We start from the raw sequence: 26,882 nt of genomic DNA, 5'->3' as shown, positions 1-26,882 counted from the left end.
GCTCACAGGTGCTGTTGGTTTTATTTTTTTTATTCTTTTGCCTTTTTATTTTTCCAGTCCAATAGCTACTTTTTCATTCAGTTGGCTTTCTCACTTCCATCCTACTCTTTTTCCATCCCACTCTTTATTAATTCTCATTTGTAAGTTCATTTTCCAGCTGATGAATGAATGCCGTCCTCTTCAGGTAATTTTTGGTTATTTGATTGTAGATGATCTGAAAATTATTTACTCCCTATGTTGGATATTGTAAAAGGCATGCACCAGCCACCTCCTGCAAATAAACTTAGTTGAATGTTTGTGAATAATTTGATCAATAATATCCACACCAAACTTTGTGGTGTTATGGAAGATAACTGTTTCTGATTTCTTTTTTCTTTCTTTGCACACTGCTACTTCAGGATGTAGTGTGCTGAGAATTGTGACATTTGTAGTCTTCTTCCCTTGGCACACTGTCAGGGTGCACTCTGGCTTATCTGTCTTTCTCAAGTCAATGGTGAAATGTAATTCAGAATTGTTCTTCTGCACACAATTGGGGATTCTTGGCAGATCTTGTTCATTGTTCCCACTAAATAAAATTTCTTCCGTTGAAGTTTCTTGACAAAACTGAAGGAATGTGAAGAAGTTGTCTGTCGACACATTCTTCCTTGGTTTAGAAATGGTTTCATGAGATGAATAATGACATACTCTCCCAATGTCTCATTGACCTTCCTCCTTACCAAGGTATGTGCCATTGCAAATAGACTCAGCTGACATTATTGCAGTTATCCATAATTAGAGTCCATTTTTGTCAGGTTTGTTTCGAATAAATGGGGTAAAACTGCATCTTGCTTGCCTGGAAATAACTACTCATCACTTATAATATTTTCAGTAAGGCAATAATGGAAGAGGCAGCTTTTCAAAAGCTTGCCCCATATTACAGAAATAAAAGCGAACTTGTCAGCAGGGATGGTTTGAGCGTGGGGTGATTTCTCATTGAACTTAAAGAATCTGATAAGTTTGTAGAACCTGTCTCTTGTTATTTCATCTCTTTTAAAATTAGGATCCCAAGAATGTGACCCAAGGTCATCCAAGAAAATGCCTTTAGCATATGAAATCATTCCCAACATACATGATACCAATTCCTCTAATTATGCGGTCCAAGTTATGTATGTGTATTTTTACTTAAGTGTGAGCATTTGATTCAGTGTGCTTTCTATATGATACATATGTCAATGAAAATAATCAGGTTTTAAAAATATAAGGAATTGGATAGATAAAAAAAATCTAGTCACCAAATGATTGTAGGAGAACACAAATAAGAGATACTACAATTTGCTAGCTTTTGGAGCCAGTGGCTCCTGGCAGAAGGGTTGAAGGGGAAGGAAGAGGGGTGAGGGAAAAGGACTGGTGAGGTTCAGGAAAAGGGGTAGAGTTCAGAAAAGTCACCCAGAACCCCAGTCTGGAGAGGCTTACCAGACGGGATGAGGAGGAAAGACCTTTCCTTCTCTTCAAACCTTCTGCCACAAGAAGGAGCCACTGACTCTGAAAGCTAGCAGACTGTAATACCTTTTATTTGTGTGTTCTCCTTTGTTATAATAGCATCAATTCATCAAAAGAAGTTGGTAGGCAATGATGACAGAGTCATCCAGTGCCTCGTGGCAGGCATATGCATTGGGCTATCCTCTGTCCCTCAGGATGACAAAAGCAGCCTTTCTTCCTGGCGATAGCATGTTGCTGACCTTCTGTTCTGTTCCTAGCTACCATCTTCATCGTTGTACCAGATTCTTGAATCTGTGGTGGAAAGAATTGAGATGAAGAGATGTTTACTGATGATAACTCCTCCTCAACCATGTTATCTTCATCATCAGTTATGTCATTTTCTGATTCAATATCTGAGTTCTCCAGAATACGTGAAATCTCTTCATTAGTAAGACCATGCTGGCATGACAATTGGTAAAACCCCACTGCTCCAGGTATACTTCATAAAAGTTGCAATGAAATTTTCAAAAATCAGCCGTCAAAAGTAGAAGAAATGAGGAAGAGTCACAAAGTTTGATTGTAAGGTGAATTTTTTATTTTGTAAATAAACGTGAAAAGCTTCTTTTAAGCCCTTTTGCTGTTCTTCTGTTGATGACAATCTCCTCATCATGCACAAGGGCTGTCAGCTCACTTTGTCATGCAGTTCTGTTGTTAGTGGCAGGTATATGACAAGAGTGACCTGGCAGTGGATGACACATAAACCACAACAAAACACATTAAGAATGTAATAACTCCCTCAAAAACAACAACTCTCATTGAGTTGATAATATCTCAAATGAAGTACTAAACATTGTTTCTTCACACATATGCAGTGTATTTAACCACATGTGCAATACATCACTACCATAGAGGATCTTTATGGACAGACTGAAATTTTTTGTTGTCATATCCCTTTATTAGAAAAGTAGGAAGACAGAAAATAATTACTCTGAGCAACAGTGATGTAAATTGCATGAGACCATTTAATTTCTACCAGTTCATTGTGCTAATAATAAATACCACAAATAAAATAAACACTGAGCTCTGGTTTTTGTTTTACAAAGATTTTTTTACTAAATGCTTCTCTGAAAACTACCTAGAACAGATAGTTAGGGACCCCAATCATGATGGAAATATATTGAATGTAATAGCAAAAAATAGACCTGATCTCTTTGAGGATGTCCTCACTAAAACTGGTATGTCCAGATCAAAACTGGTATCACAGACCATGATGCGGTTGTGGTGACAGTGAGTACCAAAGTACAAATGACAACTAAAACAAGCAAAAAGATGTATATGTTCAGTAACTAGATAAAAAATCAGTCATGTCTTACCTCAATGAGGAACTTGAAACTTTCAACGCAGGGCATGAGCATGTAGAGGAGCTACGTCTACCAAGTTGAAAAGAATAGTTGACCGTTCACTGGTTAGATACGTGCCCAATAGAACATTCATAATGGCAGGGACCCTCCATTACATACAGTCACTATAAGAAAACTTCCAAAGAAACAGAGGTTACTGCATAATAGGTGTGAAACAAAGCATAGGGGTATAGACAGAGAGATGCTGAATGAAACACATTTGGCCGTGAAGAGAGCAATGCATGATGCCTTCAATGACTACCACAGCAGAATGTTATCAAGTTATCTTCCACAGAACCCAAAGAAAATCTGGTTGTATGTGAAAGCTGTTATGGCACCACACCTAGTGTCAAATCTGAGACAGGAACAGAAATTGAGGGTAACAAAGCAAAAGCTGAAATGCTTAACTCTGTTTTCAAATGTTACTTTATTAAGGAAAATCCAGGAGAATTGCCCCAATTTAAACCTCATACCACTGAAAAGATGAATGAAGTAAGTATTATTGTCAGTGGTGCTGAGAAACAGCTAAAATCATTAAAATTGTACAAAGCTCCAGGCCCCAATGGAATCCCTGTCAGATTCTATAGTGAATTTGTGGCTGAGTTAGCCCCTCTTCTAACTATAATCAGTCATAGATCCCTAGAACAAAAAACCGTGCTCAGTTCTTGTGAAAGGCACAGGTCACACCCATCTACAAGAAGGGTAGGAGAAGAGATCCACAAAACTACTGTCCAATATCTTTGACATCGATTTGTTGTTAGAATATTAGAACATATTCTGAGCTCAAACGTGATGAGGTATCTCGAACAGAATGACCTCCTCAATGCCAAACAGCATGGATTTTGAAAATCGATCATGTGAAACCCAACTTGCACTTTTCTCACATGAAACACTGAAAGCTTTGGATCAAGTCAACCAGATAAGTGCAGTATTTCTTGATTTCTGAAAAGCATTTGACTCAGTAACCTCACCTAAATTTATTGTCAAAAGTATAATCATATAGGGTATCAAGTGAAATTTGTGACTGGATTGAGGACTTTTTGGTAGGGAGGACACAGCATGTGATCTTGGATGGAGGGTCATTGTTAAATGTAGAAGCAACTTCAAGTGTGCCCCAGGGGAGTGTGTTGGGACCCTTGCTGTTCATGTTGTATATTAATGACCTTACAGACAATATCAATAGTAAAATAAGGCCTTTTGCTGATGATACAGTTATCTATAATGAAATACTATTTGAAAGAAGCTATATAAATATTGAATCATGATAGGATTTCAAAGTGGTGCAGAGGTTGGCAATTTACTCTGTATGTTCAGAAATTTAAAATTTTGCACTTCACAAAATAAAAATAAAAAATTAGTATCCTATGGCTATAATATCAATGAGTCTGTTGGAATCAGCCAACTCATACAAATACCCAAATACCTGACTGTAACACTTAGTATGCATATGAAATGCAATGATCACATAGGTTCAAGCAGGTATAAGATTTTGGTTTATTGGTAGAATATTGGGGAAGTGCAGTCAGTCTACAAAGGAGATTGCTTAAAAATCACTTGTGTCACCAGTTCTAGAATATTGCTCAAGTGAGTGGGACCCATACTAGATAGGACTAATAGGGGTTATTGAATTTTTACAGAGAAGGGCAGCACGAATTGTCACAGGTTTCTTTAATCCACGGGAGAGTGCCACAAAGATACTGGAGGAACTGAATTGCAAGACTGTTGAAGTTAGATGTAAACTGTTACGAGAAAGTCTATTATCAAAGTTTCAAGACTGGCTTTAAATAATTACTCTAGGAATATACTACAATCCTGTATGCATTGCTCTCACAGCAATCTTGAGGATAAGATTAGAAATATTACTGCATGCACAGAGACATTCAGACAGTCATTCTTTCTGCTCTCCATACATGAATGTAACAGGAAGAAACCCTAATAACTGGTACAATGGGAGATACCATCTGTCATGCACCTCTTGGTGGTTTGCAGAGTACAGATGTAGATGTAGAACTATATCGTCATATGTTACCTGTACTCCTGTAATTATTTGCTAGGTTAAAAGACTTTTCAAAGTTGTTAAATGGTCTTTCTGAAACTATGTTTGACAGGACCATACTGGTCAAGCGTGGAAAGTCAGCCATCAACCCTACAGGACATGTCAAAAACAGTCTCTGAGCTGGATGTACATTTTCACTGACAACCCATTAATGTTATGTACGTAGTGGCAGATGAACTGAAAAGGAGCAACATAAGTGGAAAAGGAACAGTGTTTTAAGGATATCAGCTCTTTTGCAATTACTGCTTTGTTCACCACTGTTTTGAAGCATGTCTGTAGTATGCATGGAGCATCAGAAGATTAAACATGGTAGGGAAGCTAGAAAATTTGAAAAGGGAAATGGTAAGGCTCAATCTATATATAGTGGGGTCAGTGAAGTGAAATGGAAAGAGAGCAAGGATTTCTTGTCAGATGAGTTGAGGGTAATAGAAGCAGCAGCAGAAAATGGTATAATGGAAGTAGGATTCATTATGAATGGGAAGGTAGGGCAGAGAATGTGTTACTGTCAACAGTGCAGTGATAAGCTTGTTCTCGTGAGAATCGACAGCAAACTAACACTGACAATGATAGTTCAGGTGTACCTGCTGAATTTGCACGCTGAAAAAAAAAAAAAAAAAAAAAAAAAAAAAAAAAAAAAAAAAAAAAAGAACGTATATGAGGATATTGAATGGGTAATTCAGTACATAAAGGGAGATGAAAATTTAATAGTCATGGAGGACAGGAATGTAGTTGTCAGGAAAGGAGTAGGAGAAAGGGTTAAGGGAGAATATGGGCTTGAATTGAATTTTATGTGATCCTGTATGATTACATTGTGTACAGTAAATGTACGTGTAATATAGGACATGTCAAAGAATTAACATTCATTATCACTTATTTTTCTACACCTTTAGCTTACATTTTTACATCATTGATAATGAATAACAATATGTACAAATTTAATGGCATAAGTATTCTGCAACGCTATAAAACTCTTTTTCAATGAGATAGTCTTTAAGTTTATTTGGAAAGTCATTGTGAAGTACAGTATCTTGCAGATTTTTAGGCAGACTTCTTAGTAGTCTGATACCAGAGTACTGGGGTCCTTTTTCTAGCATTGCTAGTCGGTGGGGTATGCTCTGTACTTCTTTCTTCCTTCTTGTATTGTGGGTGTGCACACTAGCATTTGTAATACAGTCCTCACTACCTTTTGTGATGTACATTATTGTTTTGTATGTATACAACGATGAAAAAGGTGAGATACCTAAATTCTTGAAACAGTTTCAGCACATTTCAGAGGTCTTTCTTCTTAAAATGGTCCTAATTCCTCTTTTTTTTATTTATTTTATTTTTTTTAATGTGAACACTCTTTTTATCTCTTGTTTATTTGAGTTTCCCCACACAGTCACTCCATACTGTAAGTATGGTTCGAAAAGCCCATGATACACTGTACACAGAAGGCTCTTGTCTGAATACTGTGATAGCTGCGTCATTAAGAAAATGACAGAGCTCAGTTTCTTACAGACATTATTAATATGTTTTTTCCCCATTTCAGTTCATTATTCACAAGAAAGCCTAAGAATCTAGCAGATTCTACTTCTTCCAGCCTTGTTCCATCAGCCTCTAAATCCATGTCTAAAGCCTTTTCCTTTTTTTAAACACTGCATACATAGTCTTTTTTAGATTTATAACCAGTTCATTTTCCAACAGCCATTGAGCTGTGACATTTGCAGATATGTATGCCCTTCTCTCAAGCTGTTCCATATTTTGGTCACTATTTAGTATTGTCATGTCATCAGCATACAATAGTTTCTTTTTTTCCTCCTCAACACCTATATCATTAACAAGCACATTAAATAACAATGGCCCCATTACCGAACCCTGCAGCACTCCATATTTGATGGGTTTGGTTTCTGACTGGTATGAGTTTCGTAATGATACATACTGCTTGCAGTTGCACAAGTATGATTTTATCCATTCACCTGGTTGCCCACAAATGCCATAGTTGCTTAATTTTTGTATCAGCATTTCATGGTCAGTGGTGTCAAATACCTTTGAAAGATCCAGAAACAGTGCAGAGACAACCTTTTTCTCATCTAAGGACTGTAAAATGTATACTGTTAGACTGGAAATTGCTGATTCTGTAGATTTACCCATTCTGAAACCATGTTGTGAGGACATGAGAATGTTATGTTTGTCCAAATAGTTAACTAATCTGGTATATATAAGCATTTCTAGGATTTTTGAGAAACCTGATATCAGTGAAACTGGTCTGTAGTTGTTGGGATCATCCTTATACCCTTTCTTGTACACTGGCACTACCTTCGTTATCTTCAGTTCTTCTGGAAAAATTGCATCTCTGAAAGAAGTTTGCTATGTTCAGCAGTGGTGTTATTATCTACTCATTTACCAGCTTTATTACATGATTTGATATTTCATCATCACCAGCTGATTTCTTGAACTTCAGTTTCTGTATAGTTTTCCGCAATTCATCTTCCATGACTGGTCTTAAGAACATAGTACTGCATGATCTTTTTGGTATCTTAATGCCCTTCTGTTTTTGACTATTTCTTTCCAATTTTAAGTTTTCTGCTACACTGATATAGTTATTATTCAGTATGTTTGCTATTTCCATACCATCTGTGACCACTGTGTTGTCTATTTTAATTGACTTAATACCTTTTTCTTTGTTTGACCCATCTTTTTCCTTTCTTTCAGCATTGATTGCATTCCAAGCTGCCTTTGCCTTGTTTTTTGAGTTCGTTATGGTGGTGTCAATTGCTCTTGCTTTGGCTTCTCGTATTTTTTTTCTATACTTCTTTTTTAACATTTTATAGTTTTCAGCTACGCCCATCCATCTCATATCCTGAAGCTTCCTTCACTGTTCTAGTATTTCACTGGTAATCCACTGTTTTTGATCTTGTTGCGTTTCTTGTCTATTTACTTTGGGAAATGCTACATTAAAATGTTACTTATTTGTTGAAATAAATGCATCATATTTTTCATTTACACTCTGGGCCTGTAGGGTTTAATTCCAGGTTTCCTTACTTAACATTGTTCTAAAGATGTTGATATTTTGTTCACTGATGATCCTAATTTCTTTGGTTGTTTGTTTTGGTTCTGATGCTGTGTCATTACTTCTACAAAAGCTGATTAATTGTCCATGATGATCAGATATTTCTGTATGAACTACATGTGATTCATAGTTACACATATTAGTAATTATGTTGTCAAAAACTGTCTCACTTTGTGACGTCACTCTTGTTGGTGCAGTTATTGTTACTTTCATGTTATGCTGTATTAACAATTCTTAAAAATCCTGTCTTATTTTTGCGTCTTTTCCCATGTCAATGTTGAAGTCTCCACATATAATAAGATTTCTCTTCACATTCATTCTCAATAAGCTGGCAATTTTTTTCAGAAAGGTGCTAATACTGCCACATGGTGACCTGTACACACAAAACACTCCAAAGTCCTCTGTCACTATATCAGTAACTTCAAAGTCTTTTTCTCTAGCTATGGGCAATGTAGCATCTTCACTGTTTACATTCTTTGATCGAGTACCGGTTTTAATATATATACAGACGCCACCACCCTTATATTTAGATCTGCAGAAGTAACTAGCTATTATAGTTTGTAGTCCTTTGTTGCAACATTATGTATTTTACTTTCAGTTAGTCCATGTTCACTTATGCATAACATGTCTGGTCTTACTTCACTCAGGAGTACTTCTGCTTCTAATTTTTTGTTTCCCAAATACCGAATATTTTGATGAAGTACTTTTATGTAATTTTTCTTTTGTTGGTTTACCTGTTGTGAGCTGTATTCTGGGGCAAATTCTTTAGTATCGTCTATTTTTGTATGGTGCTTATATTTTTCTTTTCCAGGTAGAGTTCATGATTTTTCACCCCCTTCAGGCCATATTAATTTTCCTTGCTTCTAATGATTTTGCAGACATATGCAAACATTCTGCTGAATGTTACAGACCCCAGTCTATTTAAATGCAAGCCATCCTTCGCTAGTGAGTTTTCACATAGGAATTTGTTTGGGTCTATAAAAATTGTCCCAAGACGATCACGTTGTTCTTAAGAGCACAGTTTATTTTGGCGATATATTTTTCACTCACCGACCTTCTGTTTATAATTCCGCTAAGTATCAGCCGAGATCCTGCATACATATTTCTTGCAGAACGATTCATGTTTCTTGTTTCGTTTGCCATTTCTTCCTCACTGCTGCTCCTTAACGAATTCGTTCCAATATGTATAAACACCCCTTTATAATTATGTCTGGTTTCAGAATCTGGTTCTGTGGTATCTTGTCTTGCATTTACCATATTTTTAAAATGTTTACCGAGTTGTTGCGTTCTAATTCCAGGTCGTACGTCGATCTTGCAATTGGGGACAGTGATATTCTTCAGCAGCGAACTGCCAATTATTAAAAAGTCATTTTCCTTTTGTTGCGTATCTGTCGCCTTGTTTTCCTTTTGCTGTATGTCACCACCTTCCATTTATATTTATCTTCCGGTTTTTGGCTTACTGAGTTTACCGAGACATCGACGGGAACACTTGAAATGTTTTTAAAGTCCGATCGGTCACTCGTATTTTCGCGATCTTCTTGCTTTTCCGTTTGATGGCTTTTACACACACAGGACTTCTTTTCTTGTCTTACTGTATCTTTTTCTTTCTTGATGGAAGAAAGTTCGGTTTTTAATGCCTCAATGTCACTTTGTAGTAACTTTATAATTTAGTTTTTTGTATCAACTGCGGCTACAAGATCGGCCGTTTCGTCACGTAAACAACCGTGACGTGTCCACGGAAAATCCTCGCTGACGAATTTTAGATTTACTTTCGCGCACTTTTCGTGTAACCAGTAGTTGCATTTGATACACAGAATACCCTTCATCACACGCTTTTTACATTCTCTACACGAAGAACTGTTCATTTTTTGCTTTTTTAACGAGAGAGAAGCGTCACTACACTTTCCTATCGGCGCCATCTTACAGTAATCTGGTACTAGGAATGAGAGAGAAGAAAGACTAATTGAGTTCTGCAATAAATTTCAGCTAATAATAACAAATATTCTGTTCCAGAATCACAAGAGGATGAGGTATACTTGGAAAAGACCACAAGATACTGGAAGGTTTCAGTTAGATTACATCATGGTCAGGCAGAGATTCTGAAATCGGGTATTGGATTTAAGGCATACACAGGACCAGATATAGAATCAGACCACAACATAGTAGTAAAATAAGAGTAGGCTGAAGTTGAAAACATTAGCCAGGAAGAATCAGTCTGCAAAGAAGTGGGATGCAGAAATACTAAGGAATGAAGAGAGAAGCTTTAAGTCCTCTAAGGTTCTAGATAGTGTTATAAGGAATAGTTCAGTAGGCAGCTCAGTTGAAGAGGAATGGGCATCTCTAAAAAGGACAATCACAGATGTTGGGAAAGAAAACATAGGTACATGGAAGGTAACTGTGAAGGAACCATGAGTAATAGAAGAAATACTTCAGTTGATTGATGAAAGAATGAAGTACAAAAATGTTCAGGGAAATTCAGGAATACAGAAGTACAAGTCACTTAGGAATGAAATAAATAGGAAGTGCAGGGAAGCTAAGGCAAAATGGCTGCATGAAACATGTGAAGAAATCGGAAAAGACATAATTGTTGGAAGAACTGACTTAGCATATAGCAAAGTCAAAACAACCTTCAGTGAAATTAAAAGCAAGGTTGGTAACATTAAGAGCGCAGTGGGAATTCCACTTTTAAATGCAGAAGAGGGAGCATATAGGTGGAAAGAGTACATTGAAGGCCTCTGTGAGGGAGAAGATTTGTCTGATGTGTCGAAGGAGGAACAGGAGTTGACACAGAAGAGATAGGAGTTCCAGTATTAGAATCAGAATTTAAAAGAGCTTAGGAAGAGTTAAGATCAAATTAGGCAGTAGCGATTGAAAACATTCGATCAGAATTTCTAAAATCATTGGGAGAAATGGCAACAAAATGACTATTCACGTTGGTGCCTAGAATATATGAGTTTGGCACTATGCCATCTGAATTTCAGAAAAATATCATCCACCCAATTCCAAAGAGTGCAAGAGCTGACAAGTGAGATATTTATTGCACAATCAGCTTAGCAGTCCATGCATCCAAATTGCTGACAAGAATAATACACAGAAGAATGGAAATGAAAACTGAAGATGTGTTAGATGGTGATCATTGTGGCTTTAGTAAAGGTGAAGATATCAGAAAGGCAGTTCTGACAATGTGGTTGATATTGGAAGCAAGACTAAAGAAAAATCAAGACATGTTCATATGGTTTGTTGACCTGGAAATAGCGTTCAACAATGTCAAATGGTACGAGATGTTCAGAATTACGGGGAAAATGGGGGTAAGCTGTAAGGAGAGGTGGAAGAATGAAGTTCTCAGTTTAAAAAGGGTGTTGGACAGGGATGTGATCTGTCACCCATAGTGTTCAGTCTATGCATTGAAGAAGCAATGATGGAAATAAAAGAAGGGTTTGAAAGTGGAATTAGAATTCAAGAGTGAAAGGATATTGATGCTAAGATTCACTGGTGACATAGCTATCCCCTGTGAAAGTGAGAAAGAATGACAGGATCTGCTGAATGTACTGAACAGTTTATTGAGCACAGAATATGAACTGAGAGTAATTCAAAGAAAAATGAAAGTAATGAAAAGTAGCAGAAATGAGAACAGTAAGAAACTTAAACATCAGAATTGATGGTCTTAAAGAAGATAAAGTGATGGAATTGTGCTACCTGGGCAGCAAAATAACCCATGACAGATGGAACAAGGGGGACATGAAAAGCAGACTAGCACTGGCAAAAAGGGCATTCCTGGCCAAGAGAAGTCTATTAGTATCAAACATAGACCATAATTTGAGGAAGAAATATCTGAGATTGTATATTTTGAGAACAGTATTGTATGGTAATAAAATAGAAGCATCTGAAATGTGGTGCTACAGATGAATGTTGAAAATTAGATGGGCTTATAAGGTAAAGAATGAGAGGGTTCTGCACAGAATCGGAGAGGAAACAAATATTTGGAAAACACTGACAAGAAGAAGGGACAGGATGATAGGACATCTGTTAAGACATCAGGCAATGACTTCCATGGTACTAGAGGGAGTTGCAGATGGTAAAAACTGTAGAGAAACACAGAGATTGGAATACACCCAGGAAATAATTGAGGACAATGACTGCAAGACCTACTCTGAGGTGAAGAGTTTGATACAAGAGAGGATTTCCTGGTGGGCCACAAGTCAGAAGATTTATGACCCAAAAAGAAAATAAAACAAAATAGTAATATGCCTTACAGTCTTTGTTAGTAATATAACCAAACTAATATTATTGATTGTTAGTATATCTTATATTTTACATTTATGATTGTTGCTTTTCTCTATTACCAAGCAGGGTGGTGGAGTGGTTAGCACACTGAACTCGCATTTGGGAGGACAACTGATCAAATCTTTGTTCACCATCCAGATTTAGGTTTTCTGTGATTTTCCTAAATTGTCTGAGGTAAATGCTGCCAGAATAGTTCCTCTAAAGAGGCACAACCAGTTTCCTTTCAGGAACAGCGGCAGAAGTGGTGAAAATAGTAATAGTGAAAGAATTTTTGCCTTCAGATTGAGGGATGTAAAGCACAGTACTCATACGGAATCAGAGTAATAATTACAGTTAACTAATGAAAGTAACTCTCTGGAAATTTTTGGTGATAATGCATAAATATTATAATATATTGTAAGTTGCTGGTTGCAGGGTCAGGGAATAAGTTATTATGCTGATGGGAGCTATTATGATGGTGCTTGGTTAGACAACAAACGCCATGGCCATGGGCGTATGTGGTTTGCTGATGGAACATTCTATGAAGGTGAATGGAAAAATGACCAATTTCATGGCCTTGGACTTTTTGCCTATGGTAATTACATTTTGTTCTCTTTGATGTTGTTTTATAAAGCTCCAAACAAAATAAATTAACTAGATGAATGCTACATTTTTTAACTTATATAATAAAACAATATAACAAAACATTTTCCTTTACCAGAAAACTGGCATGCTGAATCCAGAGAAATCTGCTTAGACAGTGACGTAGTTGGTAACTTACCAACCTGGTTCATATGGCTGTGCCTCATAAGTTTCCTAGAATTTCTAATTTATTCTTCTTCTTGTGGTTGATGATGGTGGTGAGCTGTTATTAAATGATTGCTAAACAATTTAGTTTTAATTTCTCTTCACATTTATTGACACCCAGTTTAGTTTGATGATCAGATTTGTTGACTACAGGGCATCTATGGTATATCGTAGTGCAGTTCAGTAAGCTACTCAAACTGAGAGAATGTTCAAAATGTTCACAACTGGCAGAAATCAACAAAACAACTGTAATGTATTTTGTAGGGGAGTTCTGGTAGAATATATGTTCTATATATCAGCAGCATTGAGTCATCAACAGATATACACAAAAAAAGAAAGAAAAGTGTTAGCTTATGGAGTGATACTCTTCGAACTAGAGTACAAATATGCACAGAAAACACACACACACACACACACACACACACACACACACAGATGTGCATACATATGCCTATGCCTCTACGTGGTACCGGCTGGACGCTGCGTTTTGGCAGGTGGACCATTGGTTTGGGATTTGTGTCAGTGGGGTGGGTGGAAGGAGAGAGAGGAAGGGGACAGGAAGAGGGGTTGGGGATGGGTGGCTAGTAGCTTGGAGGGAGGCAGCCAGTGTGCAGGCAAGGAATGTGGGAGGAAGATGTGGCAGATGTATGGGGTAGGTATGTGATGCACAGATGTCGGAGCTGGTGGGGAGTGGTGCATACTGGGAAGGAAATTAGGAGGGGGTGATAGGATGGAGGGAGAGGAACCTGTTGGGTGGAGGGTGTTTGGATAGTGGGTTACTGGAGATCAAAGCCAGTATAGTTACAGGACTGAAGGATGTGTTGCAAGGATAATTTCCACCTGCATAATTCATAGAAGCTAATGGGGGTGGGAAGGATCCAGAGGGACTGGATTGTGAAGCAGTCATTGAAATTGAGCGTGTTGTGGCACTGGGTGGTGAACTTTGTTCCTGACAACAGTTTGCTGTGATCATTAATTCTAGTGGACAGCTGGTTGGTAGTCATATTGAAATAACATGCTGTATAGTGTTTGCTACAGAGCTGGTACATGTCTTGGCTGCTTTCACAGGTGGCCCGATCTCACAAAGGCCGTCACAGATAGGTACTACCCCCAAACTTAGTCACACCCTCTATGCTCCCACCACCAACAAGTATCAGCTACAAAGGAGTGTCCCCCTTATCACCCAATACCACCCCGGACTGGAACAACTGAACCATATCCTTTGTCACGACCATGGTTATCTACCATCATGTTCTGAAATGAGGGACATCCTACCCAAGATTCTTCCCACCCCTCCTAAAGTGGTGTTCTATTGTGGACAACGACAAACCACAAGCCCCATGCTTCAGTGCCCTATGTGCTACAGTAAATTTGTATTTTCTGACTCGAGAATAAAAAATTGCCCACCCAACCTACACAGCTTCCTAGTCCATCTCTGTGCCACTATTCCCCACTCCAATTCACTTCCCCACATCACCTTTAGTGTACAACATTCACCACCAGCTCTGACACGTGTGCATTGCGTGCCTATCCCATGCCCCTGCTATCCCTCCCTACTCATTCCTAGCGTGCAAGTGTATATATGCATGTGCAGGTTTGTCTGTGTGTGTATGTGTGTTTTCTGCATATATTTGTACTCTACCTTGAGAAAGGATTACTCCAAAAGCTGACAGGTTTCCTTTCTTTTATGTGTATGCCTTTCAAAGATTTAAAAATGTCACTGCTTTTTGGTGAGTGGCCTCCTTTGCTATTGAAGTATGTTCATGTTATGAGATTCACTATGACAGACATGCATATAGATGCACACGTAGCCTACTGCACACTGATTGACTCACATAGATGTTTGCATTTTGACTGCCAAATGTGAATTGACTGGCCACACTGCTTATTTATAGACATGCATATTAAAAAGGTTACAAACTGGTAAAATACTAAGCAATTCCATTTTAGATATTAACACAAATGGCAGGAAAATTAAAAGAGAGAAAGATACAATTTTCAGTGAAGTTTGCTTAACTACTAGCTATATAATTAGAAAATGATTGGTACAGTTTAATCTGAAAGGGTTTCCAAAGTTCACCCAAATTAACAAACTAACTGATAATTTAATTAAAGGTATATATTTTTGGAAACATAAAAATCATTGTTACATAACTGTGGTTCTGGTTTAGAAAGAATATCAATTTGAAATTCTAGAAAATGAAAATTTTGAATACAATTAGCTTGTAAATTTTACATTTTCAGGAAAATACTATGTTTGGTGAAAAGAGAAGAATGGGGGCTTTTATATGAGCTGTGTCAATCTTAAAACAAACAATTTCTAGTATCATTGAGTGGTATCTGCCTGTTTACTGTTTTTTGATTTACCCTCTGCCGTGCACTGTGCAGTGGTTTGCAGAGCAGGGACATGGATGTAGATGTAGTTGTGTCCTCCCCACACCACACTGCCAAAGGGACATGGATGAAGAGCTTTCATCAAAACAGATATTGTCTTTGTATGGCCCAGGCTGTTTACCACAGAGTTATGTCACATTCACAGTGTCTGGGGGCACCTACCTTGCCAATAGCAGCGTGCTTATCACAACAGAGAGCGCTGTCATCAGGGCACTATTTTGCTATGCCACACCACATGCCCTCGCAGCACCATCTGGGTATCCATCTGTGCCTGACTAGGCTACTGCTGGACCATGTTAAGTTGGTTAGGCCCTACGCCTTAAGTTGGCAGTAGCAGAAGTTCACTTCCAGTACTACAAATCGGCAGTACCAGCAGTTTCTTCTCAATACTCCACATTGGCAGACCTGGCCCATTTTGTCCTGGTCCACACCAGCAGCACATCAGCTGTCACATGCCAGCAGCACCAGCCCAATAATGTCCCAAGTTTTCATGCCATCGCCTTCACAATTCTGGGGTTCATTGTGTAGGCACATCACAGACATGTCACATGAGAGATATTTCTGTTGTATGTAGTTGTGTGAATATTCATCCAAGGACATTGCAATTGAATTTCATCTTGTCAATAAAATTCTTCTTTTAAAAGTATCTTTGATCACTTCTCAGAATGAGAGTTCTTTATTGGCAATGAGGATTTTTTTTTTCCTCTCTCCATTGGATTGTTGTCGTTTTCTCCTCCTTTTGACTTCATACACTATTGACCAGAGTTTGTCTGCATGTGTGTTAAAGTACATTGTTAGTGTTGCGCTGTCTCCTCTTGTTGCCATACTTCAGTGGTGATACGCTAAAACTGTGTTCTGATGTTATCATCTCTCACAGGTATTGTATTTTAGTGTTCATTCAATCTGCATTTAGAGTTTTTCCACTTATCGGTTTGTTTATCAGAGCCAGTTTTGTTTATACATTGTTCATGTGTGCTAGTTAGTTATGTTGAGGGCAGTGTTTTCCCCGCATGTTCTGTTTCCTCAGTCAGTGGGCAGTGTTCTTTGCATTCACAATACTTACACTTGGATATGGTTTTCATTCTAAGCAGCAAGTTTCCTAGTTGTTGTCGTCTTTTCTGCATAGTTCAGGTGTTTCGTTAATGTGTATACAACAGTGCTGCTGCTGGTCTAAGTTGTTTTCAGTGTTGCAAGATTTGAGCTTTCATTTGCTGGCAGTGTTCCCACACCCAGGTCACATTTTCAAGTGTATCACAATGTCTGTCTCGTCATCAGAGCAGCTTTTGCCTCAATTCATTCACTTGCAGGAGCAGCAAATCTGGAAGTTGTTACAGGGTGTAACTCAGCTCTCTCAGGTTTTGCCTAATATAGCCACAGTTCGGCATGCTGCTTCTGCATCTGTGCCACTTTTTCTTGTGTTTAGTGGTCAGAAAGAGTACTGAGTCCTGTACTGTCAATAGTTGGAGTTGCATTTTATTGTGTATGGCATCAAATGTACGCAACACATTGCTTGTTTTCTTGCTGGTGTGGTTGCAGAAATGTTTGTTTATATTGCCAGTTTTCCCCTACCTTGTGCCTGGAGAGCTTAGACTATGATTTGTTAGTGGAACAGTTGAGAGTGCATTTTCATTGTGTTAGTTGCATCTGGCCCAGAAATACACATGCCATGTCCTTAGTAAGTGTCGAATAGTCTTTTTCACAGTGTTTAAGTGAGCTTGTTCATGAATAGAGTTGAGACAGGCATCCATAAGTTTTGTGTGTGGCAAGCCAGCCCCCATTCAGTCCAGTTGCTTACAAGGTTGTTGTTGTGCCATGCTGCATTATGTGTCTTGTTCTCAGAGTTCTACGGCAGCAGTTCCGCCGCTCTCAGTCCAGTCTTTGTGACACCATCAGATACTGCCTCTTTCATCTTTGGTGTCAGTCTTGTCAGCACTGAACATGTTACAGCTTGTTGGTGTCACTCCTTTTGGGCCATCCTTATCAGGGGTCCCTAGTGTTGTCATCAAGTCTGTCTGTGGTGATGTCAGCCTTGCCGTCAGACCGCACGTCGCCTCCCCTGTCCTGGCTGACTCTCCTGTCATCGCGAAGTCTGTCTGCAATGATGATAGTCTTGTTGTCAGTTTGCCCTTCCTTGGCTCTGTCTAGGCCAGTCCTTGTGTCGTCGACCATCCCGTTGGTGCCACTGCCAGCTATCTCATCCGTTCTACCATCACTGGCCCTGTTCCAACCAGCTGTACCATCAACACCAAGTCTGTCTGTGATGACGCCAGTCCTGTTGTTCATCCATCCGCCTATCACCAGCCTTGTCCCAGCCGACTCTTGTGCTGTCACTGACCTTGTTCTGGCCAGCAGCTGTCTGGGACATTGTCTGTCCGTTCTTCAGTCTTCTCGCCATCGGGCCTGCTTTGGCCGGGGCTGCCATCCCTGTCAATGCCTACTCCAGCTGTCTTGTCAGTAAGTTCAACACAGACTCTTGTGCAGCCAGTTCTCTTGCCACCGCCATTGTCCCTGGGGCCAGCCCAGACATCCAGTACTTCTATTTCTTTGTAAATACCCAGTCATTCCATCAGTTATTTCCATTGAAGTACATAGAATGCATTGTAATTTATCTAAATCTACATCATATGCCACAAGCCTCCTAATGGTGTGCAGCGGAGGGTACTTTGTGTACCATTGAGTCCTTCAACCCTGTTCCACTCGTGAGTAGCGCATGGGAAAAATGATTGTTGGTAAGCCTCTGTATTGGCTCTAATTTATCAAATTTCCCCGCATTGTCATTACTAGAGACATATGTGGGGGGAAGTAATAAGTTGTCTGACTCTTGCTGGAAAGTGCTCTCTCATAATTTCAAAAGTAAATCTCTCTGTGATGCGCAATGCATCTTTTGTAACTTTTGCCAATGGAGCCTGTTGAGCATCTCCGTAACACTCTCGTACTAACTAAATGATCCTGTGACGAAATGTGCTGCTCTTTGTTGGATCTTCTCTGTCTCCTCTATCAGTTCTATCTGGTAGGGATCCCAGATAGAAGAACAACACACAAGAATCAGTCAAACAAGCACCTTATAAAGCACTTCATTTTTTTTCCCCTTAAGATTCTTCCTATGAATCTGGGTCTGGCATCTGCTTTTCCCAGTATTTGTTTTATGGGGTCATTCTACTTAAGGTTGCTTGGGATGGTTACTTGTAGATATTTTATGGCAGTTACTGTTTCCAGCAGTTTGTCATCAATAGTGTAGTTATACAGTAGTGGACTTATTTTCCTATGTGCGCGCAACATGTTACATTTATTTACATTCTGGGTCAACTGCCAGAGCCTGCACCATTCAACAATTATCTGGGGTTATTCTGCAAATCGTTACTATCCTCTGGTGTTGCTACTTAGTTATAGACAACTGTATCAGCTGTGAACAGCCTTAAAGAGCATCCGACACTTTATCCTTCCTTGGGGTACTCTGTAAATTAGCTTTACATCTGTCAGTTTTGTTCTGTTAAGAGCAACTTGTTGAGTTATGTCTGCAAAGAAGTATTGAAGCCAGTCACAAATCTGCTCTGGTGCTCAATAAGATCACATTTTTTTCCCCTAAATGGCAGTGCGGGATGTTGTCAAATGCCTTCCTGAAGTCAAGGGGCACAGCATCAATGTTCTTCTCATGGAGGAACCGAGCAGGCTGAGTTTCTCAGGATATGGAATCCATGTTGATTTTTATAGAGGTGATTTTCCTCCTCCAAGAACATCGTAATTCTTGAGAATGAAAAGCGTTCCACAATTCTACAACAGATTGACATCAGTGATATAGGACAATAATTGTGTGCATCTGCTCTACAATCCTTCTTAAAAATGGGAATGAGCTGAGGGAATGACCTGAGCTTTCTGTCAGTCACTAGGCATCCTTCATTGCTCAAGTGATCTATGATAAATTACTATTAGAAGGGGAGCAAGTCCTTTCACATAATCTTTGTAGATTCTTATAGGTTTCTCATCTGCTCCTGATGCCTTTCCACTGCTAAGTGATTGTAGTTGTTTTTCTATTCCATGGTCAGTTATCTCAATATCTGCCATTTCGATGTTTGTGCAACAGTTGAAAGGAGGGACCATGCTACAATCTTCCACAGTCAAACAATTTTGGAAAACCGATTTCAGTATTTTGGCCTTCTCTGTGTTATCTTCCGTTTTGGTGCCAGTATTTTCACTGAGTGAATGAATAGATTGCTTACAGTTACCTGTTACTAGAAACTCTTAATTACTCGAAAGCTACTGCACGATATAAATAAGCCAACTAGAATGCCATGATCTAAACTATATGCTGTGTACCAGCATGAGATTTAAACCTAGTGCCATGACATTATGGTCTGATGATCAAAATTTTACATTAGGAAGCTGCCTTACACAAGGATATGCACCAAGATTAATCCAAAAATAAAAACTTAGAGTAATTCGCTAACCACTAGTCTACACAGTAAAATACACAAGTATGGTTCACTCGTTTGCAAAAGCATGTGGCAAAAAAAAACCTAACTAACTAAATTACTGTGTATCAGACAACTGCTGCTCTGCTACTGCTGCTGGTGCATCTGCTCGGTTAGGTGTCTGTCAATACACTAGCTATTTGGAGCAAGACTCAATTAGAAGTACAGTCATCAGCAAACAGATGGCACACAGTACTAGCAGTTGCTTGCCAGTTATTTTGATGGTAGTAGGAACATCATATGGTAAATGTATTCGTTATTCATGACAAGACAGCATGCGACCAAAGGGGCATATGATAGACGCACATTGGGAGATGAAGTGCAGTAATTGAAATAACTGTGTGATATACCCTCCGGCCCTCTAGTGATTGCACGGGGTAGGATTTGCAGTGGGGATGATTGCACAACCAGAAAACTAGGGATTAAAGATTTGGAAATGTCGTAAAGCGTGACTAGGAAGTTACGGTGGTTAGGAGGGTGACAGAACATGGCATTGGTTAGATCAGAGAGAAAGGATCTCATTTCAGCGCATGGCTTGAGAAAGTAATAGTGTTGGCAGAGTAAACTGTTGAGGCGTTCATGGTTTTTGTGGTGCTGGGTTTCAAGAGGGACGCTTCTAAATTTTTTGGCAGTGGGAATTGTACTAGTCAGAAGGTGAGAGAAGGATACTGTCCAGGAGATTCGTTTGTGAATAAGATCTTTGGGTCTAGTTGTAGAAGAGAATAGCCTGGGCAAAGTTGCCAGTGTACTTGCTGAGGGTTTCGATGATGCAGCAGATAATTTGCCATGGATACTGAGGCTGCAAGGAAGGGAACATTTTATGCAGAATGTGTGACAGCTGTTAAAGTGTAGGTATTGTTGTTATTGATTGGTGTTATCTGGACTGAGGTTTGGATGTGGACTTAGGTGATGGTCAACTTCAATGAAGTTGACTTTGGACTTGGAAAAGGTCCAGGTGAATATGAGTTAGGAAAAAAAGTTAAATTGTTGTAAGAAGGAGTTCTCCTTCACCATGAGTCTAGACCACAAAGATGTCATTAATAAATCTGTATCAGGGACCCAGCTTCTGGGTCTTGAGGAATGCCTCTTCCATTGTGATCATTGAAAAGGTTAGCATAAGATGAGGCCATTCTGGTTCCCATGTGTGGTTACCTGGCTGTGTGTATGTGGACTGTTTGTATAAAGTGAAGTCACATCAATGGTGACAAGAATGGAGAGGGGTGAAAATGGATTTGATACATTCCAGGAATCACTGGTGTCTTATTTGTAGGATGAGAAGCTTTGTGTGATGGATGCACATGGTATCTCAGCCCATGAAAATTTCCTCTCCAAATGGTCCCATCATTGTTGCCCCTTTTATGGGTGTGTGTGTGTGTGTGTGTGTGTGTGTGTGTGTGTGTGTGTGTGTGTGTGTTTTCCTCTCCAAATGGTCCCACCATTGTTGCCCCTTTTATGGATGTGTGTGTGTGTGTGTGTGTGTGTGTGTGTGTGTGTGTGCACGCACATTTGTGGAGGAGGGCAGGCATTCACACACTTACGCAAGTTTAGAGAAACAGCATAAGCCTGAAAAATATTGCAATTTATGATTTGTTACATATGTTTTGTGCCACCTGTCAAATCATCTGCAGCTGACTGGTTGCCTTATTTTTATTTGTTGTTGCAAGTAGGGTATAGCTTCTTTTAAGTCAGTCCAGTTTTCCTTACTCACAGCTCACTTTGTAAGACTGTTCCCTCTCTCTACATCTACATCTACATCCATACTCCGCAAGCCACCTGACGGTGTGTGGCGGATGGTACCCTGAGTACCTCTATCGGTTCTCCCTTCTATTCCAGTCTCGTATCATTCGTGGAAAGAAGGATTGTCGGTATGCTTCTATGTGGGCTCTAATCTCTCTGATTTTATCCGCATGGTCTCTTCGCGAGATATACGTAGGAGGGAGCAATATACTGCTTGAATCATCGGTGAAGGAATGTTCTCGAAACTTTAACAAAAGCCCGTACCGAGCTACTGAGCGTCTCTCCCGCAGAGTCTTCCACTGGAGTAGTTGCAGGGGCAACAGTCTGGATGATTGACTGATCTGGCTTTGTAACACTAACCAAAACGGCCTTGTTGTGCTGGTACTACTGAGGACTGCACACTTCTACACATTTGTATATGGATTTAATAACACTGGATAGACACCGTTACACCGTAACATATTTGCCTGTGGTAATTAGCATACTGTATGTGAGAATGTGTCCACAGATCGTGGTCTTCCAGTAGCGTTCTTGCTTCCCACATACGGGGTCTCGGGTTCAATTCCCAGCGGGGTCAGGATTTTTCCCTGCCTCGAGATGACTGGGTGTTGTCATGTTGTGTTCATTATCATCATTCATCCCGATTATGGTTGGAGGAAGGCAATGGCAAACCACCTCCGCTAGGACCTTGCCTAGTACGGCAGTGTGAGTCTCCTGCATCACCCCCCTACGCTCCTCGGAGTATGGGACCTCATCATCATCATGTGAGAATCTAAGTGTAATTAAGTACAAAACCAAATTTTGAGGGCACACACTCCTAATACTCTTAACAAATTGACTGCAGACATATCATAAGAGGCCTTCATGGCAACTAGAGATGTCAGCACCAACGGCCAGATGATGTCAGTTTCTTGACTTGTTGAAGTTCCACACAAACAACGTCCTACTTAGATCATGAAAGGAGCCACTGTCAATCAGGCAGTAATGAAATGCCAAAATATACAAGGTTATCTTCCCATGGAAAACAGGTTGCACTGCCATGCTACTCTTGTCAACTTTTATGAACAAAACTTCTATGCCAAGCAATTTCTTATTCATATTTTTAATGATACTATATTGTTGTTCCGCCCCATGAACCATAGACCTTGCCATTGGTGGGGAGGCTTGCGTGCCTCAGCAATACAGATAGCCGTACCGTAGGTGCAACCACAATGGAGGGGTATCTGTTGAGAGGCCAGACAAACGTATGGTTCCTGAAGAGGGGCAGCAGCCTTTTCAGTAGTTGCAGGGGCAACAGTCTGGATGATTGACTGATCTGGCCTTGTAACACTAACCAAAACGGCCTTGTTGTGCTGGTACTACGAACAGCTGAAAGCAAGGGGAAACTATGGCCATAATTTTTCCCGATGGCATGCAGCTTTACTGTATCGATAAATGATGATGGCGTCCTCTTGGGTAAAATATTCCGGAGGTAAAATAGTCCCCCCATTTGGATCTCCGGGTTGGGACTACTCGAAGACGTCATTATCACGAGAAAGAAAACTGGCATTCTAAGGATCGTAGAGTGCAATGTCAGATCCCTTAATCAGGCAGGTAGGTTAGAACATTTAAAAAGAGAAATGGATAGTTTCAAGTTAGATATAGTAAGAAATAGAGATGTTCGGTGGGAGGAGGAACAAGACTTCTGGTCAGGTGAATACAGGGTTATAAATACTAAATCCAATAGCGGTAATGCAGGAGTAGGTTTAATAATGAATAAAAAAAATAGGAGTTTGGGTAAGGAACTACAAATAACAAAGTGAACGCATTATTGCGACCAAGATAGACACGAAGCCCACGCCTACAACAGTAGTACAAGTCTATATGCCAACTAGCTCTGCAGATGACGAAGAAATTGAAGAAATATATGATGAGATAAAAGAAATTATTCAGGTAGTGAAGGGAGACGAAAATTTAATAGTCATGGGTGACTGGAATTCAATAGTAGGAAAAGGAAGAGAAGGAAATGTAGTAGGTGAATATGGATTGGGGGGAAGAAATGAAAGAGGAAGCCATCTGGTAGAATTTTGCACAGAGCATAACTTAATCATAGCTAACACTTGGTTCAAGAATCATAAAAGAAGGTTGTACATGTGGAACAAGCCTGGAGATACTGACATGTTTCAGATAGATTATATAATGGTAAGACAGAGATTTAGGAACCAGGTTTTAAATTGTAGGACATTTCCAGGGGCAGATGTGGACTGTGACCACAATCTATTGGTTATGAACTGCAGATTAAAACTGAAGAAACTGCAAAAAGGTGGGAATTTAAGGAGATGGGACCTGGATAAACTGAAAGAACCAGAGGTTGTACAGAGTTTCAGGGAGAGCATAAGGGAACAATTGACAGGAATGGGGGAAAGAAATACAGTAGAAGAATAATGGGTATCTTTCAGGGATGAAGTAGTGAAGGCAGTAGAGGATCAAGTAGGTAAAAAGACGAGTGCTAGTAGAGATCCTTGGGTGACAGAAGAAATACTGAATTTAATTGATGCAAGGAGAAAATATAAAAATGCAGTAAATGAAGCAGGCAAAAAGGAATACAAACGTCTCAAAAATGAGATCAACAGGAAGTGCAAAATGGCTAAGCATGCATGGCTATAGGACAAATGTAAGGATGTAGAGGCTTATCTCACTAGAGTTAAGATAGATACTGCATACAGGAAAATTAAAGAGACCTTTGGAGAAGAGAGAACCACTTGTATGAATATCAAGAGCTCAGATGGAAACCCAGTTCTAAGCAAAGAAGGGAAAGCAGAAAGGTGGAAGGAGTATATAGAGGGACTGTACAAGAGCGATGTACTTGAGGGCAATGTTATAGAAAGGGAAGAGAATGTGGATGAAGATGAAATGGGAGATACGATACTGCGTGAAGAGTTTGACAAAGCACTGAAAGACCTGAGTCGAAACAAGGCCCCAGAAGTAGACAGCATTCCATCAGAACTACTGACAGCCTTGGGAGAGCCAGTCCTGATAAAACTCTACCATCTGCTGAGCAAAATGTACGAGACAGGCAAAATACCCTCAGATTTCAAGAAGAATTTAATAATTCCAATCCCAAAGAAAGCAGGTGTTGACAGATGTAAAAATTACCGAACTATCAGTTTAATAAGTCACGGCTGCAAAATACTAATGCTAATTCTTTACAGACGAATGGAAAAACTGGTAGAAGCCAACCTCGGGGAAGATCAGTTTGGATTCTGTAGAAATATGGGAACACGTGAGGCAATACTGACCCTACAACTTATTTTAGAAGCTAGACTAAGAAAAGGCAAACCTACGATTCTAGCATTTGTAGACTTGGAGAAAGCTTTTGACAATGTTGACTGGAATACTCTTGTTTCAAATTCTGAAGGTGGCAGGGATAAAATACAGGGAGCAAAAGGCTATTTACAATTTGTACAGAAACCAGATGGCAGTTATAAGAGTCGAGGGGCATGAAAAGGAAGCAGTGGTTGGAAAGGGAGTGAGACAGGGTTTTAACCTCTCCCCGATGTTATTCAGTCTGTATATTGAGCAAGCAGTAAAGGAAACAAAAGAAAAATTTGGAGTAGGTATTAAAATCCATGGAGAAGAAATAAAAACTTTGAGGTTCGCCGATGACATTGTAATTCTGTCAGAGACAGCAAAGGACTTGGAAGAGCAATTGAACAGAATGGACAGTGTCTTGAAGGGAGGATATAAGATGAACATCAATATAACACCATCATCCAAATCTTCTGTGAAATCACTGTGAGGCACACAAGTGCAGCATTGTCCATGACAGTTTTTGCACATTGTTGTGCAATGTAGGCCAGCCTTCTTACATCAGCACTTTCTTCCGCAGCATTGAGTGCAGCTGCATGAAATCAGTAGCAATATTTTGTCTGGAGCAGGTGGTCATTTCAGGTAAATTGGGGAGAGGCATGAGTTTGATTTCCTCCAGCCCCTGTTTCTGGTATCCAAATTGTTCCCCAGCCATAAACTCAGTAAGAGTAGAGGTGTCCTGCATCAGTAGTGGGTGGTAAATGAGAGAGTATGAAAGCATTGTTTTCCTTACCCACAAGTACATTAAAACATCTAAATCAAATGGCATTTAAGTTATCATCAGGTCTTTCTACTGTTTTTGTGTAGAGAGAGTGTATAAATTTCTCTCCTGCTTTTGCAATGGTATCAGGAGAGGAAGCAGGATTGTTTTGAATATCTGTGGAATATTATGAAGTTGGGGACACCGGTTGAATAGTTGGAGAGCTTGCAGCTTTCCTTTCCTTAACAAGGCTGAAGTGCTGTCGCAACCACGTACTGCATGAAGAAACAGCACTGAATTGTTGCAGTCATGAATGAGTGAGGAGTTACACATATTTTTAAAACCGTAACACCTTGTTCTGATGCTGCCTTTACCTTCCTTCATCAGGATTATGTCTGTGTCATCTGGATCAAGAGCAATGAGTAGCACAAGAAGATCTACATCTTGACCCATTATAATCACTTGCTAGTAAAATTTTGAGGAATTTATTGCTTTTGCAACAATTTCAACACCTGCATCATCATCCGCAATCTGGTTTTAGTACTGAAACTGTCTAGTTTTTGCACAAGCTGTATAATAAACATTTCCTTACCGCTGAGGTTACCTAGAAAAACAGACTGTGGTTCAACACATAACGTCATGTCATTAAAGAAAATTTCTTGTGAGGTCCTCTTCATCGTTCGCCTTTGGCATTCAATAGTGTTTATGTTCAGAGAGCTTTCTGAATATCTGTCAAATACAACAGCAACATCATCTTTATAATATCTCTAAATATAGGCTGTTAAGGTCTTATAAATGTCACCAAAAGTTCCATTCTGAGGCCACACGACGTGGTGGATAAGAAACCCTCCACCTATAACAAAGAACTTTGATTCTTGTTGTCAATATTCCTTTCAGGTACTTGACTAAAGAATGTACAATGACGACCTTTTTCTTTTTTTTTTTTTTTTACCCCACCCCCCTCACCAATTCACTGCTGTCAAACAGAGACATTGGTACACTTGATAATTTGTATGTGAAGCAATCCTTTAAACTATCAGGTGAATGAAATGTGCACAGCATTCTCTGAAAGAGCTAAGTTGTATCTACTTCAGTTATATTTTTTCAAGCCTAACAGTTGACACCCCCATTCTCCTAACCATGCTGGATCACCTAAGCTTCAGAGAACCAAATTTTGGCGAGACAGTAAGTGTTGTTC

The 26,882-nt window shown here is 39.4% G+C and overlaps 1 protein-coding gene across 1 annotated transcript in view; it reads left to right on the top strand.

Moving 5' to 3' along the window:
• LOC126236812 (MORN repeat-containing protein 3-like) overlaps positions 1 to 26,882 on the top strand; it is a 137,742-nt gene that overhangs the window by 20,654 nt on the left and 90,206 nt on the right. Inside the window, exon 4 of the mRNA XM_049946445.1 lies at positions 12,665 to 12,824. Coding sequence (XP_049802402.1) covers positions 12,665 to 12,824 — 160 coding nt within the window. The remainder of the gene's footprint in view (positions 1 to 12,664; positions 12,825 to 26,882) is intronic.

This window comes from Schistocerca nitens, chromosome 1, assembly GCF_023898315.1.
Source record: "Schistocerca nitens isolate TAMUIC-IGC-003100 chromosome 1, iqSchNite1.1, whole genome shotgun sequence".
Taxonomy (NCBI): Eukaryota; Metazoa; Arthropoda; class Insecta; order Orthoptera; family Acrididae; genus Schistocerca; species Schistocerca nitens.
The sequence above is the reverse complement of the archived record's forward strand: the minus strand, read 5'-3'. Positions and strand labels throughout refer to the sequence as shown.